Consider the following 21,094-nt stretch of genomic DNA (forward strand, 5'->3'; position numbering starts at 1 on the left):
TCCTCTGCCTTCTTGCTGTTGGCAGAGGAGAAGAACTCAAATGTTAATTTCATTAGCCTAATTGAAAATTGTAACAGGTTGGATTAGAGAACATTTAATTATGTGAAAAGAGCATTATACAACATGGAAACAGCTGCGGCACATTGAAATAGACACTGAATTATATTTATTTAATATGTCAAATGTTTGTAAAGTCATGTAGCCTACAGCCATGAACCTTTTATGCTTAAAGATGTATCTGATTGAATTATGGCTTTAATGGTCATTTTTAGTTGCTGTCACATTCTTTTTTTTTCTTTTTTTTTTTGCCTGTGGTTCAAGTTCAATAACTTACCTTTCTGTCAGTTTTCACCTCATAATATAACAGTGATTAAGAATTATACTTGTGTATTGACTCGGAAGTATGCAGACGTCTTTTTGTCGGGTTCTGTTGCCATGGTGAATCATAATTTCGGAGCTCCACTGATCATGGCTTTTCACAGTCATGGTGCACGCGCCTAACTCAGAGTCAACCTACTCTAAGTCGATTAAACTAACTCAATTCAGCTGTTCTGAAACCGAAAACTCAGAGTTTCCCATCTCAGGATAAATCAACTCAGAGTTCAAGTTAACTCAGAGTTGGATGAACCTCCTTATTGAAAAAGGCCCCTGGTCTTGAATGCAAGGCTTGCTTGTGCTAGATTCATATCTGGAATAATGGGCTTTTGATGTCCTATTTTCATCACCAAAAGGAGCTTCCGTAGCCTTTCACCTCCTCATTCTTTGATATCTAACACAAATGTTAAATGTAACTTTAAATGTAAAATCAACAAACAACAAAACAAAAGGAGCATATAAGCATCATAAAAACAGCAAGGTAAATTGTCCCAAGCTCTCGGCCCAGCCCGGGTTCATACCACAGTAACTTTAATAAAACTTTAATGCATTAGCTCATTCATGAACATGATTTCTGCCTGAGTCCCATCGGTTTGCTTTGCATCGGCTGTGGAGGTGAAGACTCCTGATTCCATGATCTTTCACGGCGTCATCAAGCTACGCCTTTGTTATTGTTTTGAATAAATGACCTCTAGCGCCAAAACTCTAGTGTGCAAATACTGTGCCTTTAATTTGAAATTACTGATTAAAGCAGTCCTGTGGTTCCACAGCAATTTGAGCTACTGTGTCGTTCAGACACACCTACATCAAGAATCAGCATATGAATCTCAACAATGGTGATAATCAACAAACCGTTTAATCACAAAATGCATGCTTGGGTGCCAGAATAGTACAAAACTCAACATCCATTGCAGCATAAATAAATAATGCAGCAGCTGAATGTTCTTACTATTTTTTTATTTGCTCTTATTTTTGCTGTTGTTTTGCTGTGATTTTTTGTAGCTAGACTAGTTTATTTTTTTTGTCACCATTGCTGCATGCTGATTGCTGATGTCTGTGTGTCTAAATTATGACCTAATTCAAAACTTTTTTGTGCATGATGTGTTTATGTGATGATTATGTTATCATCAATACACAACAATCATCTGATCATAATTTATCTCAGTTTTTTTTCCCCCACAATGAATGTGCTTTACTCAGTTACAGCAGCCAGAGAAAAACTATTCTAGGCTATTATAATATTTAAAAGTTTTTTCTGTTATTTTTTCTCTTTCCTTCAGTGATTCTGCTTGTTAACAGCAGGTATCATCACTAATGGTCAATCTTATCTTAATTAATCCCTTAATTAACATATTAACTGCAACATTGCTTCAGTGTTAGTTTTTAACACTCTGAGTTGACCCCTATAGACACCGAAGAGTGTTACCATTTAGGATTTTGCTGTGTACAAAATAGAATTGTATTGGTTGTTGTTGGTTTTTTTTTTTGCTTGCTTTCTTTCTTTTTCGATAGTATAAGTAATGTGTATTTGTTTAACCTGAAAAATGTGTCAACAATAAGTGTATCTACATGAATTAGCTTTTTCTCTCTCTCAACACTAGTTAGAAGCTCCAGTGAGGCAGTGACTGGGACCAATTTTTGGAGGGGTTAAATACAGAAATGTAAATCTTGATTTTATAAAATCACACCTTAAAGCTGCAGTCCGTAGTTTTTCTTCTTTGTCGCCATCTCTGTTCGAAATCTGCAATTGCAGTTATTAGCGTAATTATCAACTTTATGTGGGTTGTGCCTCGGCACAGCACAGCGCGGATGAATCCAATGTTTTGAGGAGAATGTGAAGCTGTCAGTCGCAGAGCCAGTGTGGAAACACATTCGCAATCACAGATTCTACTTTTTGGAAGTATGACCAACATAAGAATTTTCACCGGAAAATGTCATCTGAACAAGTAACTAACATCCACTTTTGTTCTGACCAACTAATGGAAAAAAAGCATTGCAGTAAATCACGCTGATTAAATCTAACGATCGCTTATATCACGTCAAACCGTGCAAATTATACTTTGTTCTCAAATTGTTAATGTTAACAACATCAGCATTGTGTGACTACATTTAATGTGTATTAGGGCTACCTGTAGTTCAGTTTCCATTTCTGTGCAGTCTAATTTCTAATTGTCATACCAACAAATGAATGTTCTTTAGAACTGGTTCTCACCTGTTCAGCAGAAAAAAAGCCGTCTCTGTGTCCGTTTTAAACCCCTTCAAAACACTGAGTTCACACCATCTTTCAAAAGCCCTTCCGATATTTATCCTTGTTTTCGCATGGGCCGGTTCAGTCTCTTTTTTTCTGTAGCCACTCCGAAGTCTTTTGCATTTTACAACGGGTGAATCTCCAGTTGTCACTGGTGATTGTCGTTTGAACCTTTCTGGATCCGCCATCAAATTGAAAAGTTTAATTATATGAAGTGCTGTGAGAAAAGGCTATAAATCTCCACCTCCAACATCCTCACACTCATAGCCTACTAGCCGAGACTCCTTCTTTATGTGTACAGATGTGACGTAATGACGCAAAGACATGCTCGAATTTCCCGTGGAAATCCACCAGTACCACTGGGATTAAAAACATTGTTACAAGCTTACCGTTTTTAACCGAGCTAAGGCAAGCAGATAGTTTTGAATACTGGCTGGTTATGTACTTGCTCAAATTTATTTTGGATCATTTTTAACCCAAAAAAGTTACGGACTGCAGCTTTAATTAAGAATCTTACATTCATTTTTTTCTCCGTTCTGTTTTTTTCCCTGTCCTTTACAGTTTTACAGGTGTTACATTGCCAGGGCAAGAAAGTTGTAAAAATAAATACAACTTCACATATAAATGTTTTTTTCATAATAAAATCATGTTAACATGCTTATGTCCTGTTGCTCTACTATTGAAATCAGCATTATGCCACAAATGTTGGCAATAGAACTTAACATGTATTTATCCTGGAATATTCCTTTATTTGACCAATGCATTCACTTTCTATGTCATGTGATTGCAAGGAACACAGGTTGTTTACGAGTGTCTATATTGAGACCAGCAGACAGATATCATGAGCTATTTTGGACTCTGGAGATGGAAAGATCAGGAAAGACAGACAACACTCTGGTTTGGCTTTATTGCTTTTCATTTATTTATTTATTTATTTCAATCATTCAGAGTCTTAATATATTTTAAGAATGACTTAATTTGCCATGCCAGTGAAAGGAAATAAAATTTAGAAGTTGTATAGAAATTATAATAACTTACATCTAACCTATTGAGTGTTTTTAGAAAACAGTACTTTCATAATAATATGCACACTATCAATTGCATAACAGACTTGTGTATCTTCTGCACTTTCTGGTTTTGAGATCTTATACACTGCCTGGCCAAAAAAGATCAGATTGTATTTACATAAGTAAATACTTAAGTCAAGTCAAGTCATCTTCATTTATATAGCGCTTTTAACAATGTAGAATGTTTCAAAGCAGCTTTACAGAGATAAACGTATCATTTACAGAGATTGGTTTGGCTTTATAGCGGTTCTTTAATAAAGTTATTTTCCAGCTAAAGTTAGTTTTGATTGATTAGCTTCCGTCGCAACGATCATTTGTTATTAAATTAGGGGCCGCCAAGACGACACCATTCTCTCTACACAGACTTTAAACGCGAACCTGTGATAAACGCTGATGGCGTTCACACTTAAGATTATTGGATTGGATCATTAATGCAGTGATTATGTTTCTAACATGTTATGTGTTTTGCAACAATTCTTTGACTGATTAAGCTTTTTAAACTTTAAGTTTATCAAGCGACACAAATACTAAAATACTTTTAGTGCGCAAAAAACAAACAAAAATAACGACTTTATTCAACTATTCATTTTCTTCTATGTGGGCCTCTGAGTGAGTTCACATAGTACAATAGCGCAGCGCTTCTGTGTTGTACGTCACACGCATCACACACATGACCAGCGTCAGCCAATAGTGAGCCTACGTGCTAACGTACAACCCAGAAGCGCTGTGCTGCACTGTTACACTACGTGAACTCACTCAGAGGCCCACATAGAAGAAAATGAATAGTTGAATAAAGTCGTTAATTTGTAGTAACGACTGAAGTCGTATATTGTTTGTTTTTTGCGCACTAAAAGTATTTGCGTCGCTTGATAAACTTAAAGTTGAGCCACTGTTATCACTTGGACTATTTAAAACATTGTCTTAAATAAAACAACGTCTTAAAGGAGTCATAATGTAGAAATTTCACTTTTCCACGAGAATCAATGTATGTTATGATTGCATAATGATTGTACACTGGCCGGGAAGCCGATATTTAAAAGTGAAGCGTTTGTTTACCTCAGGGTTTGTAAAAAAGGCCACGTGCACGCGCACGAAAAAACGAGATTTTGATTTCTTCCCCCTCTTGACGTCAAGACGGGGGAGGATATACCAAATATGGACACCGCAAACCTATGCCGCGGGAAGCCCGCCCCTCTCCCCCTCTCCCCCTCAGATTCAGTTTAGTCGACTCGAGAAAGATGGAGAAACCGAGTGCACACCTGAGATGCTCTGTGGTTGACTGCCACAAACAACATGCAAATGTGTTTTATCTACCAAAAACGGACGAAACTATCAGGGAACAGTGGAGGAAATTCATTTTTAATGACGCTGTCCCAACAACTCTTTCAAGTGGCGTATCGTTAGGTGTGTGCGCTAAACATTTTACACCGGAATCATTTACAAATTTGGGGCAATATCAGGCGAACTTGGCCTCGAAGCTCCGTTTGGGAAAAGGTGCCATCCCAACCATCAGGGACTTGCCAGAAATTGAAAAGGTAAGACTGTGTTTTTATTGCTCTACTGTGGTTAACAAATAGCAGCTAACTGCTAATGCGGCTATTGTATGTAACGTTACCTTCGAGGTAAACACGGGGAATGGACTCTACGAATGCTAGCCACATCTTTCCACTTTGTTTTACACTAGCAGCTACAGTAGTGACGGTACAGGAGTCCATGCTCAGTGGCTAAAACTGTTTAAATGCAAGTATGAAAACAATATACCACTAAACATTATTAGCCAAACTCATGCAAAACATGCAGTTTGAAAATAGCTTTCAGTTAGTGGGGCTTCTGTAAGAATGTATCTGGAAATGGTGTATTTTTTCTACGACCAATCAACGCGCCCCTCATTTGCATTATTATAATGACCGTCCACGACAGCCAAAACATCGCATCAGATCTCGCGAGACAATAATGCCTTTAGAAATAAGGGTCTGAGGGGCTCTGTGTTGATTTTTTTTCCACTTTTCTTTTTTAGAAGTGCCTGAAAGACTATAATAGAGCATTGGGTATCCAAGGTAACACAACATTATGACTCCTTTAAATAACGTTACTCACCCAACTTTACAGGATCCGTCGAAAGTTCTCGAATGGCAGCAAAAAAAAGTTTAAGCCACAAACTTAAATTTCAGTCATTAATCCAAGTAAATTCACTCTCATTACATGTACAACCTAGGTAATTTACATTTCTTCAAAAAAACAAAAATACATCTCCTTATAAATGTATAATATTTGAATTGATCTAAAATGAGTGATTTATGTTCATTTAATGAATGCCCATGAGCACTTTTTTGAGTGTATTAAAGCTGCAGTAGGGAGTTTTTAGAAAACGCTGACTTAGCCTGAAAATTTGAACAAGCACAACTTACAGGCAAAGGGGTAATCCAGCACCCGGAAAGCATACCATCCCCGGGGGCCGCCATTGGCTAACAAGCCTTGACCTGCTGTTAGCATTCCATTGACTCCCATTCATTTTGGCGTCACTTTGACAGCGAATAACTTTACATCTGAGGCGTTTAAAGACTCTATTTGTCCATTGTTTATTTCTAAAGAAACAGGACAGTGTATAAAAGGCTCCATTACCTTGTATCTTACGTTATGGCCCGTAGAAGCAGTTTTTGTAAAAATAGCTCCTAGCTCATGGACAGCTCCTACTGACGCTCTCCGTCTCTGCAAGATTCGGAAGGGAATGATTCAGATTTCTCTTGGCACAGCTACTAGAAGACATACGGGTTGCTCATGTCACATCTACGTCGTCAAGCTCAGTTTGAGTCTGCGCAGTACGCTCAGCCATCACAAAGTGAGTGCTTCTAATTTGCTTCACTTTTCTCCGTTGAAGTCTATGGGGTCGCTGTGTCCATTTATTTTACTGTCTATGCTTACAGGTCACTCCCCCTGGCTCTCTGCTGCATGCGCTACAGCCCTCCCTCCACAGCTCCTCCCCCACAACGCAGCCTGCCGTGAACGCGCAGGCTAGTAGGCAGGGCCACCAATGACGGCGGATAAACAGTTATGGCACATTCACTGGTAGGGACGAAACATCAACAATATGCTTTACACTGACTATGACCTGCCCATACTTTGACTACAAACTTGGTCCTCCAATCATTACGTATTTTGCAATACATGTAATGTAACTTTATAACGTTGCACTCTTTCTATAAGTTATAAATAGCTAGTAAGATAATATAACGGTAAATAACATTACAGTATTCTAACGATTATTCTAGCTATATGTAATGCTAAATAAGGTTTGCTAGTACATTATTTCAGCAACATGACAAGCCAGTGAATTAGCAGGTTTCAATTGTTGCTTTGCACAGTGCGTGACATTTTATCTGTCAAGCAGGGATACTTACATGTCAAGCAGAAATGTGGCTAACTCTGCATCGGTTTTTAATCCTTTCAGGACACGTAGCTCCCTCCACCTCTGAAAAGCCGCCCCGATGTTTACCCTCGTTTTATTTCGGGCTCTGTCTAATTCTTTCTTTTTCGCTTGATTATCGTCATCTGTCTTTTTCCGTTTCCCGTCTTTGTTGTATGAGCAGGTGCCACTTGAGAAATTGGCAGTTTTGGTTGTTTGTCCGCCATTAGCACAGCTGCAGCACACCGGCAATATTGATTTTGAACGACGGTACGCGCTGTGCAAGAGAGGGTGTACATGAGCTTGATTGATACTGCTAAGACATTCCTCTTGGCTCTGATTGGTTGTTTCTGACAGGGGAGCGGTGTATTTCTGCAAATGGCAATAGGACCACTGGGAGGAGCCAGAGGAGCTTGATTTTTCACAGATTATCTGTCTCATATTCTACTGTCAGGACATAATGACAGTTTTAACAAATATGTAAAAAATATTTTTTTTACAAAAGTTACTTACTGCAGCTTTAAATATGTAAATACAGACTTTTATGTTAGATGCGATTAATCGATTTTACAGCCCTACAATATGGGGTTACTACAAAACTCTTTTCCTTTTTTTTATTCCACTGCACTGCTTTTCCATTGTTTTCTATGTAAACACGTGCTAGATGGATATATTTGACTGTTGCACTCGCATCTTGCATGTTTTGCAGCATCTCACACATGAGATCGAGACCTTGCGCTTTTTTCCCAATCCACTGTCTGCCAACAACAGAACATTTAGATTGTCTTAGCTACGTGGGGGGAAACATTCTTGTGTTACTAGCTGCTAGCTCACTCAGGGGAGGATCTAAGCTAATAAGGTAGAGTCCGTCACCAGTCGTGAGTGTTGGCTACCCTAATGTGACATCACATTGGGATGCAGACACAAACGACTCAATTGAAGTCACTAGATATGTTTGACTTGCAGTACATGCCAGTTAGAAATTTTGTCTGACTTGAGATGCCACCGATATCACGTGACTGTGACATATGCCATCAAAGTAACGCAAGATGGATTTGAGAGCAGTCAGCTGGGTCAACCACCAAAGTTTCCTCATTGGCCAGACTCACAGATGACAATGATCACATGTGACAAAATCAGTGCTGACAAGATAATGCTGCACAAAATCATGTTTTTATCACTGTTCATTTAACCTTAATATTATATTGTCTTATTTCACAGCTATGTGGAATACTTGATTCTGATTGGTCAATCGCGCCATCCAGTGGTATGTTATTCCCCGATACCACCGCTGAAAGCAGATAACACAGGCTCTTCCGGGTACTGAAGTCAGTTGCGCTACGGCTTTACGCTTGCTAGGAACGGGTTTTCTTCGTGGAAGTTTTGCATTTGGTGAGCGGATAAAATATTAAAACTCAGTCAAATCAATATTTTATGTACACTTATTTAATTATATCATGCAGTATCGTGGACTCGTTCTCTCGTTTCATACAAGCACAGCTGCTGCCATTTTGTGACTATTGTTTTGTACACTGTTGGATTATAAGATAACAAACAGGTACGATTTTAAAACAGTTTCATCTCAAATCAATATCACTTGTCCCCATAATTATTTATGTGGCGAAATGCCAACACGATTTTACGAGGTGGCTAATTCGTATGAATTCGTATGAATGACCTACCCCTGACCCCGCCCCTAAACCTACCCATCGGGTTTAGACAAATCAAAAATGTAGCCACATTTAGCCAAAATTAGCCTCCTTTTACTCACTCGTATGAATTTGTACAATTAGGTCGTGAGATAACGTTGGAAATGCTGTGTAATAAGTGGTATGACTGTACCGTATCCCTTAAATGTCTGTCTAGTTTGAACTTGCCGTGCTAGCAACTGCTCTCTCCGTGGAAGCTTTGCGTTTAAAGACCTAATAAAATATTTAGACTCAGATCAATATTTTGTGTCTAGTTCAATCAATTTTTCAGGTTCAGGCTGATACTTATCCTGATCACCCTGACGGTGTTTATTCTGAGATAACAACCGGCTGGATGTACATTATCCCTTACATGTTTATCAAAATAAAACTGCTAAAAAATATATAGACCCACTTTATTGGTATTTAAATAGTATTGGCTTATGTTGAACTTTATTTATATATGTACATACAGGCGCTTTATTAAGCAGTGCATAAAGTATTGAATGGAAAGTGTTTCTGTTGTATCATGAAAATGTCTGAAACGTCTGTGTATATGACAAATATTGCATCTAATCCATTTCATCTGTGATAAAGTACACAAACACTGCATAATTCCCAGTATGGGAAGCAGAAAGTGTCCGACTTAATGTCTCCGTTTTCAACTCCTCCCTGCCTGCAAGCAGATCGATTGGAAAAACAATCGGAGAGGTTGGATTTTGACCATACAGTGCGTCCGGATAGTATTCACAGCGCTTCACTTTTTCTACATTTTGTTATGTTACAGCCTTATACCAAAATGGATTAAATGCATTATTTTCCTAAAAATTCTACAAACAATACCCCAAAATGACAACGTGAAAGAAGTTTGTTTGAAATCTTTGCAAATGTATCAAATAAATAACAAAATCACATATACATAAGTATTCACAGCTTTTGCCATGACACTCAAAATTAAGCTCAGGTGCATCCTGTTTCCACTGATCATCCTTGAGATGTTTCTACAAGTTGGTTGGAGGAGTCCACCTGTGATAAATTCAGTTGATTGGACATGATTTGGAATGGCACCCACCTGTCTATATAAGGTCCCACAGTACAGTGCATGTCAGAGTACAAACCAAGCCATGAAGTCCAAGGATTTGTCTGTAGACAGCCGAGACACGATTGTACCGAGGCACAGATCTGGGGAAAGCTACAGAAAAATGTCTGCAGTAGGGATGGGGAAATGAAGCCTCGTGAATCACTGAGGCTTTCCCATGACTGTTCCGAGAAAAGATTCAAAGCTTCGAGAGTGTCGAGAACAGCGCCATCTGGTGCTTATTTAAAATAAAGCAGCCAGAAGCCTGTGTTAGAAGCTCTGGCAGATGACGCAACCACAACACACTCCATAGTTTCAATGTTATGTATACAAATAAAAGCCTTACATGTTTGTGTTTGATTTGTTCATTAAATAAATTAACTTTATCTCCTCACAAACACATCAACCAGACTGAGCCAACAATGACTCGTTAAATAAGATCTGGGCTTGGAGCCTTCTGACACCCGAAGCGAAATGCGCACGTGATTGGACAGAAAGTGAGGCTTCATTTGTCGTCGATCACGTGACTCTAGTAAACCAATACACACCCCGATACGGGGCTTCACTAGAAATTGTGTTGCATGTGCGAAACACACATCGAAGCTTCAGTGTCATACGTAACATCACTAGTCTGCAGCATTGAAGGTCCCAATGAGCACAGTGGCCTCCATCATCTGTAAATGGAAGAAGTTTGGAACCACCAGGACTCTTCCTAGAGCTGGCCACCCGGACAAACTGAGTGATCAGGGGAGAAGTCAGGGAGGTGACCAATAACCCGATGGTCACTCTGACAGAGCTCCAGCATTTCTCTGTGGAGAGAGGAGAACCTTCCAGAAGAACAACCATCTCTGCAGCTCTGCAGCACTCCACCAATCAGGCCTGTATGGTAGAGTGGCCAGACAGAAGCCACTCCTCAGTAAAAGGCACATGACAGAATATGTAATATTCTGAATGTTCCAATCCAATATGACTTCTGACCTATAATGCTGCCTCATCGTAATCATACACTGTTCGTTCGTTGGCCAGAGGAGAACTGCCCCCCCCCTAGCCCCCCCCCAAAATATTTTTGTGATTTTTATTTATTTATTTATTTATTTTAATAAATTTGCAAAGATTTCAAACAAAATTCTTTCACGTTGTCATTATGGGGTTTTGTTTGTATAATTTTGAGGAAAATAATTAATTGAATCCATTTTGGAATAAGGCGGTAACATAACAAAATGTAGAAAAAGTGAAGTGCTGTGAATATTTTCCGGATGCACTTATATGGTTGTTGTGGACACAACATTATGTTCAAAAACAATTGTGAATTATAATGCATATATGTTTATACTGCACTTTTCTCAAAGCCCTACACAGGATAAGAATAAACAATTACAAAAATAAATAACAGCAGTATACTAAATTACTTAAGACTAAACTAATTAAGACTTCTTAAAACAGTCCAGTGTTGGGGAATTTCTCATCGCCAAAGGAAGGGCACTATAAGTCTGGAGCTAATACTGAAAAAGCTCAACCCCCCTCATAGACTTTAGTTTAAATGAAGGCTGCTGAAGAGTACAAGAACCAGAAGAGCGTAGAGAGCGAGTCAAAAATAACGGCAAGATTGCGCACTTGAGACGATGGAGACATTGAATCGCAATCAGTAAACACATTGAGATCAAATGTATGCAATGCAGCGCCAAGCGCGACGCAAGTGTTTTTTGCTAGTTTCAGTCCGACACAGTTATCATTTTCACATCCTGCACCACGTTGTTTGAATACCATTTGTGTGCCCTTGGGTGTGCTGGTCTGAAAACGAGGTGTGTTCAGGCACATTTTGGCGCGTTGCTATTTTGAGGCAACAGAAATAGACTGCGGCATTGGCCAACTGAAACCTGGTCTAAAGTCAATAGCGCAATATTTTTTTTGTTATTTAAAATGCTTTAAGTGATGTTGGGTGACGTCACTTCTTGATGACATTTGAAGTATTGTCAAACAAAGGCTAGCTGGACCCTCCCCCCTCCTCATCCGTGCACTAACCCCCCTAACCCCACCCCAAATCCTTCTTGTCGGTTATTGGCTGGAACAGTTTGTTATGTTTCGTGGTGCGGCTTAGCCTAGTCTGTTTTTGTTGCCATTTGTGGAGCCTGGGGTGTCTACAGAGACCGCGTTTTTTTACAGTGTGTTCAGTGGACAGGCAGCTAGCGGATAGTGAGGAGATGTTTGCAGTATGTGACAAAAAATGTTTTGGCCTAAAAAACGTGTGACATCACTTATAACTTTAAATCCCTTTAAAGAGCGCGTTAGTAATGTGCGCCTATAGGCGGGTCCACAACACACGTACACTCTGCTTATTAAACACACTGGGATGCACAGCAGCACACAAACATGCCAAATATTTAAAATAAAAGGATTACAATGTAAAAGATTATTATTGTGTACATAAAGATATGGTGGAATCCGGCTTGTCCCGTAGATGGTTACGCACTTTTAGCTCACACACGAGCAGATCCGTTTGCGCTCTTTCCACTATCAAATTCCGTCATGTAAATAGCGAATCTGCCATGGCGCGAGCGCAACTGTCATTTAAAGGGAATGGGAGATGAAACTCTGATTGGTTGAACGCAAGTAAATCCCAAAACACACCCATTACTCATTAAAGGGTTACTTCAGGATTTAGCATTAAGCTTTGTATTAGTAGAAAACCTGTAGTATTTTCGAATTACCGTGCTTTCCACCCTCATATCCCCCTGAGAGGAGAGATTTATGTATTTTTTGTCTGGAAAAAATCCTCCGATGACGCAAAAATCGTAATTTTGCGTCATCGGAGGATTTTCTGTCCTGAGGCTAAAGACTACAGCCAGTAGATGGCATTGTTCCGCATGTTTTCAGCCCGCCCATACAGGGTGGGATCTCACTCACAGAATGTACACACAGTCAGCCGTCTTTCTGTGGAAGCTAAGCTAGCAGGCTCTTGTTCTGTGGAGAAAGCTGAATAGTAGGAGAAAGCTGAGTAAGTAACCATCCTCCTTTTCCCGGACTTGTCCGGCGGGCGAGATCGTTCAAAATGTCCGTGATTCGGCTTTTGCTTTCTGCGGTCGCCATTCATTGTTCACATGCACACCTTTCAATCTAACTGAATTCATTCCGATTGGTGAATTTGAATGTAGTGTTTACATGAACGCTAAACAAGTGATCGGTTGATGTGCGTTTTACCATTGCTAAGAAAAATTCCCGCTCCTCCGTGAGAGATGCGAGACCCGGCGCGTCTCAGTAATGACGCCACCGGCCTCGCGCCGTTCTCCCGCGGCCGTCAGCCTCGTCCTGCTCGCCACAGTAAACATGATGAATGAATGGCGACTGTAGAACGCAAAAGCCGAATCCCGGACATTTTGGACGATCTCTAAATCCCTCGCAAACTCATCACGTAGGCTAGCTTTGTTGTTTTCAACTGCAGTGCGCACTCTTACCGGTAGGCGTGGCCTCCTAAGGCAGCGAAGCAAGTGCATTCTGGGAGTTGTTGTCTTTCATCCACATAAGCCAAAAATACATTTTCTGGCTTTTCTCAGTCTAGAAAGCTCCAAATTCAAAAATTTCTTCACATTTCTGCTACTTAAATGACCTATTTTAAATACACATTCATCTTCCCAGAGGTGAAGTATCCCTTTAAGAGAATAGGGACAACCCTTTTAGACCATGCGCCGCGCATGTCGACCATTTTTCCTGTCGTTAAACTAGCAAAAGTGGATTCGGACTAATGTGAACTTGCGCCGTGCGCTTTACACCATTCGCTTAGATCGTTAAAATAGGGCCCTAAGTCTGTCAGTGTATATCCAGGTGGCATGGCCAAATTTTTATTGTAACAGCCATTTGGGTGATGCCAAGTCATGAAGCATTGCTGCTTTCTTGTTCATTGAACACACATTTAATTGAGCGAGTCTAATTTTTGGAAGTTACATTGTTGCTGCACTTCTCAGAAGACTGAGGTAATACAGATGGCATGGGGATTAAAGTTTCCTGAAACCCTATACGAGTAAAGCACATTTATACCAGCAGGTGAAGCATGTAAACCTAGACGAGAGCCACTATGTGAATATCTTTCACAGAGTTCTTTGAGCAGTTGCAACAATTGTGGCAATAGTAAGCTTGTTCACCTGTGAGGTCAGTTGTTCAGAAAAATACAGAGAAATCAAATGATGTTCTGTTCAAATACTCTTGCACACATAAAAGACTTGGAGAGATGGAAAAATATCTTAATGTATTTTTCTTCAGGATGGTCAAGCAGACATGAGTGAAGCACCCGAACCTGACTCGGATTCATCATTCAGCAGAATGGGTAAGGAAACAACAATATTACTTATAATAAGACTCTTGTGTTGCGGTGTATTGATGTGTTTAACAAAAGTTATTTGGTGTTTAATCTAGATCACATATTTCCCAATTTAACCATTTAGCTTCCCCCAGTAATTTCACAAGAACAAAGATTCTCTGATGACTGGCAATTTGAAATGTTCACCATCAGGATAATCATCTAACATCTAAAAGAGCACCACTACAGGAATACACATCTGTCCTGTACGTTTATTATGTTAATACACATTTGATAGATGGACACATATTATTAGCGGGCTTTTAAAAAATAACTTTTGTAAATTTTTCTTCATGTCATTTGTAATCGTTTGTTTTTATTACAATATTGAAAAAGCACTGTAAAGACAGATAGTATTAAGAAGAGGCAAAACAAATCCTACCCACCTCACATTGCAACTTTGTAGCATTTGCATACTTATTTTACATTGGTAAGAATTAGCTGATCTACCTGCATCTGACAGAATTCAATAAAATATATTCTAATCAGCTGAAGAAACATTATTGCAAGTGAATTTTTATTGTGTTTCAAAAGATGAACCTTCAATCAATAAAGTAACAAGGGAGTCCACCACAAGAGAAATGGGAGAAAAGCAAAGGGTAAGAGCTGAGTTATGTGCAGATTTATTAGTATTTGTATTTAACCCTCTGATTATCTTCAATTGGGCCGACACTAGTTATCTTTGGGGTCTCCAGGGACCCCAGACAATAACATTTAATTTTGTAACAGAATAATCTTTTTTTTTTTTTTACAAATGTAATTTTACTCCGTTTATTACATTTACATTTTACATTTATTCATTTAGCTGACGCTTTTATCCAAAGCAACTTACAATTGCCATATATGTCAGAGGTCGCACGCCTCTGGAGCAACTAGGGGTTAAGTGTCTTGCTCAGGGACACATTGGTGTCTCACAGTGGATTCGAACCCGGGTCTCTCACACCAAAGGCATGTGTCTTATCCATTGCGCCACACCACCCCCTTGTTAATGTTTTTACTCAACTTTTGTGCAGTTTTTGGAGGATTTATGATATCTTTTATATTTCTATAAATAAATAAATAAATATTTATTTAAATAGGCTTTTTACAAAAAACAGCATTTTATGTAAAATTCACTTTATAAAAGACCCATATTTCTAACTTTCATTCATGGGGATAACATGGATAATTTTACATGGTTTAATGTAAACAATTTTTTTGGAAAATACAGTAAAAAAAAAAAAATCACTTTAACTACTAGATGGCTATAGAGCTCCACTATATGCTATTTGCTATTTAACTAAGCGAAATATATCTTTTCACAAGTTGGATTCAGTTGGATTCATATCTAAATATTATAAAATCACAATTATAACAACAACAAAAAAGGTACTTTTTGTCAAAGTTTAGCATTTTTTGTACTGAAATAAGTTTTTTCAATAATGTTACATTATGATTGGAATCAAATCTGAACAATATGTTACAAAGAGAAATGTTGGAGTCTTTAGATTTTATCATTTATTTCAATCATCTGTTTTTAATATAATTCTACAATTTAAATCAACTTTTCAGTTACTAACTGTAAGAGAACAAAAATTAACAGAAATTAACAGTTATATTATATATTGAGTAAAAATACATGACATGAACATCAAAATGCAATGAACTCTTTGATCCTGGTATTTTAACTGTGTGTGTGTGTGTGTGTGTGTGTGTGTGTGTGTGTGTGTGTGTGTGTGTGTGTGTGTGTGTGTGTGTGTGTGCTAAATTGTTTTGTCTCATCCTTTCATCTCTCTCGCACTCTCTCTTCCTCCCTCTGTGTGTGTGTGTGTGTGTATGTGTACATGTGTCAGTGTAACCAATTTATATTTGTGGTGGCATTTTGGATGATTTATTTTTTGGACAAATTATAAGAGAGCCGTTGTTTTATACCCTCACAAATGTATTCCTGTGTGCACGCGTATGTGGTGAGCATGATCATTTTGCATTGTGGATGTTTTTTGCATTGTTGGAAGTGTGCCACTTTATTTCTGTCTATGTGTTCTGCGTTGTTTCTGATTTTGATGATGAATTTTGTATATTTACTATGCGGGGTCTTTAGGGAACACGAAGACAACTAGTGTCACTATTTTTTTCACGCTAACATAAAAACAGATATCATTCCAATTTTTTATTCTTTTTTTGTAGATCTAGAAAGTGTTGAGAGCCATCAGATGTTTCATACCATTTGGACTGTAACGATCACCAGCTGGAGTGCCCTTGAGAGCCACCAGAGGGCACTCCACATAAGACTCTCCTATTCACTCACAAACTACAATTCCCATAACTCACTGCCTGGACTCATCATCACTCATCACTGATCACATTCACCTGTACCTCATTCACTGATTGTATTCACCTGTCTCATCCTGTTAGTCTGTCTATTTATACCATGTTCATTCATTCACTCACTGCGAAGTCTTGTTGTACTGTCAGTCTGCATTTCCGAGCGTTTATTCCGTGTTTGTTTTCTGTTTTGACCCTGGACTGTTTATTGGACTCTGTTTATTGCCGCCTGCCTTGACCACTGCCCGTTTACTGGTTTACGAATTTGGATTACCCTTATTTAATAAAGCTGCATTTGGATCGATCTTCTTGTCTCTGAGCATTCATGACAGAAGACTTCGCCACACCCAGATCCAGCAGCTATGAGCTCCAGAAATCCAGCAGTACGGATCTCGCCTGATCTCCCCAGCATGAGCCGGGAGTTCGCTGGACAGATCGCGGCCTTGGCCCTGGATAGCCTCGATCTGTTCCAGTACACCTGGGGGTTTGTTCCTCTCGCTGCCTCTTGCTCTCTGGGTGATGAAGCAATTAAGTTGTGTTACCGGCTGGGGGCTAAGGAGGTTGACCCGAGGGAGCTCCCCGATCTCTCCGGTCTGGATTGGAGAGAGGCACTCTCCAGATGTCTGGAGAGCTTCCTTCCGTGGCACGCCATGTCACCGTCTGCACTTCACGCCAGTCCAGCCGAGCCCGCAACTCACGCCAAATCTGCCGAAGCCAAGGCAGTATGCGTCATGCCCGCCGCCCCTGAGACTGAGAGCGTCATGTCCGCCGCGCCTGAGACAGCAAGCGACATGCCCGCCAAGCTAGAGCCTTCACCGCTGGTCCCGTCCAGCACAGAGCTCTCTTCACCGCTGGTCCCGTCCAGCACAGAGCCCTCTTCACCGCTGGTCCCGTCCAGCACAGAGCCCTCTTCACCGCTGGTCCCGTCCAGCACAGAGCCCTCTTCACCGCTGGTCCCGTCCAGCACAGAGCCCTCTTCGCCGCTGGTCTCGTCCAGCCCAGAGCCCTTTTCGCCGTTGGTCCTGTCCAGCTCAGAGCCCTCTTCACCGCTGGTCCTGTCCAGTTCAAAGCCCTCGCTGACGCTGGTCGCGTCAAGCTCAGAGCGCGCTGATCCTGATCCAGAGACTGAGCTTCACGTCGCTTCTGCCGATCCAGAGACTGAGCTTCACGTCGCTTCTGCCGATCCAGAGACTGAGCTTCACGTCGCTTCTGCCGATCCAGAGACTGAGCTTCACGTCGCTTCTGCCGATCCAGAGACTGAGCTTCACGTCACGTCCGCCCGTCAAGAGTCTCGTCCCGCCGAGACTGAATCTGTTCCTGAGCCTGAATCTGTTCCTTTTTCTACACCTGTGTCTTCGGACAAGATGGCCGAATCCACGCCTGTGTCTTCGGACAAGATGGCCGACTCCACGCCTGTGTCTTCGGACAAGATGGCCGACTCCACGCCTGTGTCTTCGGACAAGATGGCCGACTCCACGCCTGTGTCTTCGGACAAGATGGCCGACTCCACACCTGTGTCTTCGGACAAGATGGCCACCGCCGAGCCAGTGTCTCAGGACAAGATGGTCTCCGCCGAACCAGTGTCTCGGGACAAGATGGTCTCCGTCGAGCCAGTGTCCTCAGCAGAGTTACCCTCAGCAGAGATGGCTGCCGACATGCCTTTCCCTGAGCCGGTGTCTGTTCCAGATCCAGAGCCGGAGCCAGTGTCTGTTCCAGTTCCTGAGTCGGAGCCAGTGTCTGTGTCTGTTCCTGAGCCAGAGCCAGTGGTGCCAGTTCCAGTGCCAGTTCCGGTGGTACCAGTTCCAGTGCCAGTTCCGGTGGTGCCAGTTCCAGTTCCCGAGCCGTTGGTGTCTGTTCCAGTTCCTCCGCCGTGGCCGCCCGAGGGGTCTTCACCGCCGTGGCCGCCCGAGGGGTCTTCACCGCCGTGGCCGCCCGAGGGGTCTTCACCGCCGTGGCCGCCCGAGGGGTCTTCACCGCCGTGGCCGCCCGAGGGGTCTTCACCGCCGTGGCCGCCCGAGGGGTCTTCACCGCCGTGGCCGCCCGAGGGGTCTTCACCGCCGTGGCCGCCCGAGGGGTCTTCACCGCCGTGGCCGCCCGAGGGGTCTTCACCGCCGTGGCCGCCCGAGGGGTCTTCACCGCCGTGGCCGCCCGAGGGGTCTTCACCGCCGTGGCCGCCCGAGGGGTCTTCACCGCCGTGGCCGCCCGAGGGAAAGTCTCCGCCCAGGCCGCCTGAAGGTTCGTCTCCGCCCTGGCCGCCTGAAGGTTCGTCTCCGCCCTGGCCGCCTGAAGGGTCGTCTCCTCCTTGGCCGCCTGAATGGTCGTCTCCGCCCTGGCCGCCTGAAGGTTCGTCTCCTCCCTGGCCGCCTGAAGGGTTGTCTCCCCCCTGGTCGCCTGCACAGCCTGCTCCGCCCTGGTCGCCTGCACACCCTGCTCCACCCTGGTCACCTGCACACCCTGCTCCACCCTGGTCACCTGCACAGCCTGATCCGCCCTGGCCTCCCATCCTGCTGCAGTATCCAGGTCCTCTGCCGCTCCACGGGCCTGGCCCTCCATCCCGCCCCCGGGTCCGCCTCCGCTCCACCTCCCTCCTGGACAGTTTAGGAGCGTCTGGAATCCGCTCCTTAAAGGGGGGGCTATGTAACGATCACCAGCTGGAGTGCCCTTGAGAGCCACCAGAGGGCACTCCACATAAGACTCTCCTATTCACTCACAAACTACAATTCCCATAACTCACTGCCTGGACTCATCATCACTCATCACTGATCACATTCACCTGTACCTCATTCACTGATTGTATTCACCTGTCTCATCCTGTTAGTCTGTCTATTTATACCATGTTCATTCATTCACTCACTGCGAAGTCTTGTTGTACTGTCAGTCTGCATTTCCGAGCGTTTATTCCGTGTTTGTTTTCTGTTTTGACCCTGGACTGTTTATTGGACTCTGTTTATTGCCGCCTGCCTTGACCACTGCCCGTTTACTGGTTTACGAATTTGGATTACCCTTATTTAATAAAGCTGCATTTGGATCGATCTTCTTGTCTCTGAGCATTCATGACATGGACAAAGATAAAAAAAATTTTTTTTTTTTTGCAAAAGTAATTTGTGGTTTGAAAAGACCCCGAAGATAACCAAAGGGTTAATTAGTATTTGCTGCTTGATAGTTACATCCTCCAATTATTCCTGTTTTCATGGTAAAATGTCATTTACAATCTGAATGGTAACATCCACTTATCCCATAAAAAGTGCTTTATAACTTTGGTCCATGTACATTTTTCCTTTTCTTTGCTTCTGCTGCTGGTAACCAAGGCTGAGCTTTATTATTTTATTCTGCCGGCTTCATGGAATATCTTTTTTTTTTTTTTTTTTTGCATTACTGGTGCTTTATATAATTGCAAAATTGCTTATTTTACTGTCAAAAATATACAATTATATATATTATCAGAAATGGTAGTAACAAATAATGTGTTAATAAATTGTATTATTATGATTATTAATAATTTATAGTGGAGTAAAGTTGCTGTGTGTATTTGACAATAGTTCATATCAAATGAAATGGTGGAATGCTTGTGAAGTGACACTCAGAGCATGAAGTTCATGTGGAATGACCTCATGAGTATATGTCTAGTATACAAAACTGTGCTCTTATTCACTCTGAGACACGCAGAACATGGAAACTTCTCAAAAAAAAAAAGTCTTTTTGCAGTTTAATATTCACAGACACTAGTCCACATCACAATTTGATCATAGGGCCCTAGATGGTATTGCCCTGTTAAAGAGTGGGTTATTAATTGTTGTTTTATAAAGTTATAACCATTAGTAAGAAGGGTATGCCGTTAATAAGGGTTCCCTCCCAGTACACTTTATATAGTGCTCTTCTTGTTGAACAATGTCAAATACTTTGTTGGCCACTGAATAAATAATTGTTTTAGTTATGCACTGTATGGTGGTATTTAAAAAATACATATCATACACGAAATTAAAACGTGTAATTAATTAAAGGTGCTGTATGTAACTTTTTTTATAAAATGAATCCTTTTTTTATTGCCCGTCTGTGAAGGGGTTGTAATCACACATTACAATGATCCACTTTTCGCGTTTTGCTATTACCTCTGAAGGCCAGTATTCCTATTTTTATGTGAAGTCTCCGGGTCGGATTTTCTGCGAAATCCACCGGATGTGACGTGCATGCGCGCTCCCGAGCCTCTCCGTTTTATATATACAGTCGCGACGGCACTGCAGCTAACGACATGGAGTCTGATAACACCAAAAAACGACCTGCCTCCAGCACAACACAGACTCCAACACAAACTCCAAAAAAAAAAAAATCTGCTGAAGCTCGTCAGGCCAAACGTCAATCGGATCGATCCGACTCAGGACGAAAACACGGATCAACATTGGCAGAGCGTTTGAATTATGGAGAGACCTCCGCTTTGTTTTAGGTATAAAAACAGACCCTGAGTTGGCTTTCATCCTTTTGGACAGGTAAGCTAACAATACTTCAAAGCATGTAAAATATATTGTGATTTTGTGCTTTAGTTGGCTCAAGTTAGACATCATTAGTTCGCCAGCTAACGCCGA

General features: G+C 41.5%; 1 protein-coding gene across 2 annotated transcripts; it reads left to right on the forward strand.

Moving 5' to 3' along the window:
* The first annotated feature begins 3,453 nt into the window (after positions 1-3,453).
* Positions 3,454-19,541, forward strand: LOC311297901 (uncharacterized protein). Of its 2 annotated transcripts, XM_084420375.1 has the most exons (6): positions 3,454-3,520; positions 6,444-6,529; positions 6,615-6,756; positions 14,114-14,177; positions 14,745-14,809; positions 16,377-19,541. In XM_084420375.1, exon 6 carries the CDS (start codon positions 16,877-16,879, stop codon positions 19,178-19,180), a length of 2,304 nt encoding a protein of 767 aa, XP_084276501.1. In that variant the 5' UTR covers positions 3,454-3,520; positions 6,444-6,529; positions 6,615-6,756; positions 14,114-14,177; positions 14,745-14,809; positions 16,377-16,876; the 3' UTR covers positions 19,181-19,541. The 2 variants fall into 2 exon arrangements, with proteins under 2 accessions (XP_084276501.1, XP_084276502.1); XM_084420376.1 differs by lacking the exons at positions 6,444-6,529; positions 6,615-6,756 and having other exon boundaries at positions 3,467-3,520.
* Positions 19,542-21,094: the final 1,553 nt, after the last annotated feature.

This window comes from Rutilus rutilus (genome assembly GCF_951802725.1).
Source record: "Rutilus rutilus genome assembly, chromosome: 10".
In the NCBI taxonomy this organism is placed as follows: domain Eukaryota; kingdom Metazoa; phylum Chordata; class Actinopteri; order Cypriniformes; family Leuciscidae; genus Rutilus; species Rutilus rutilus.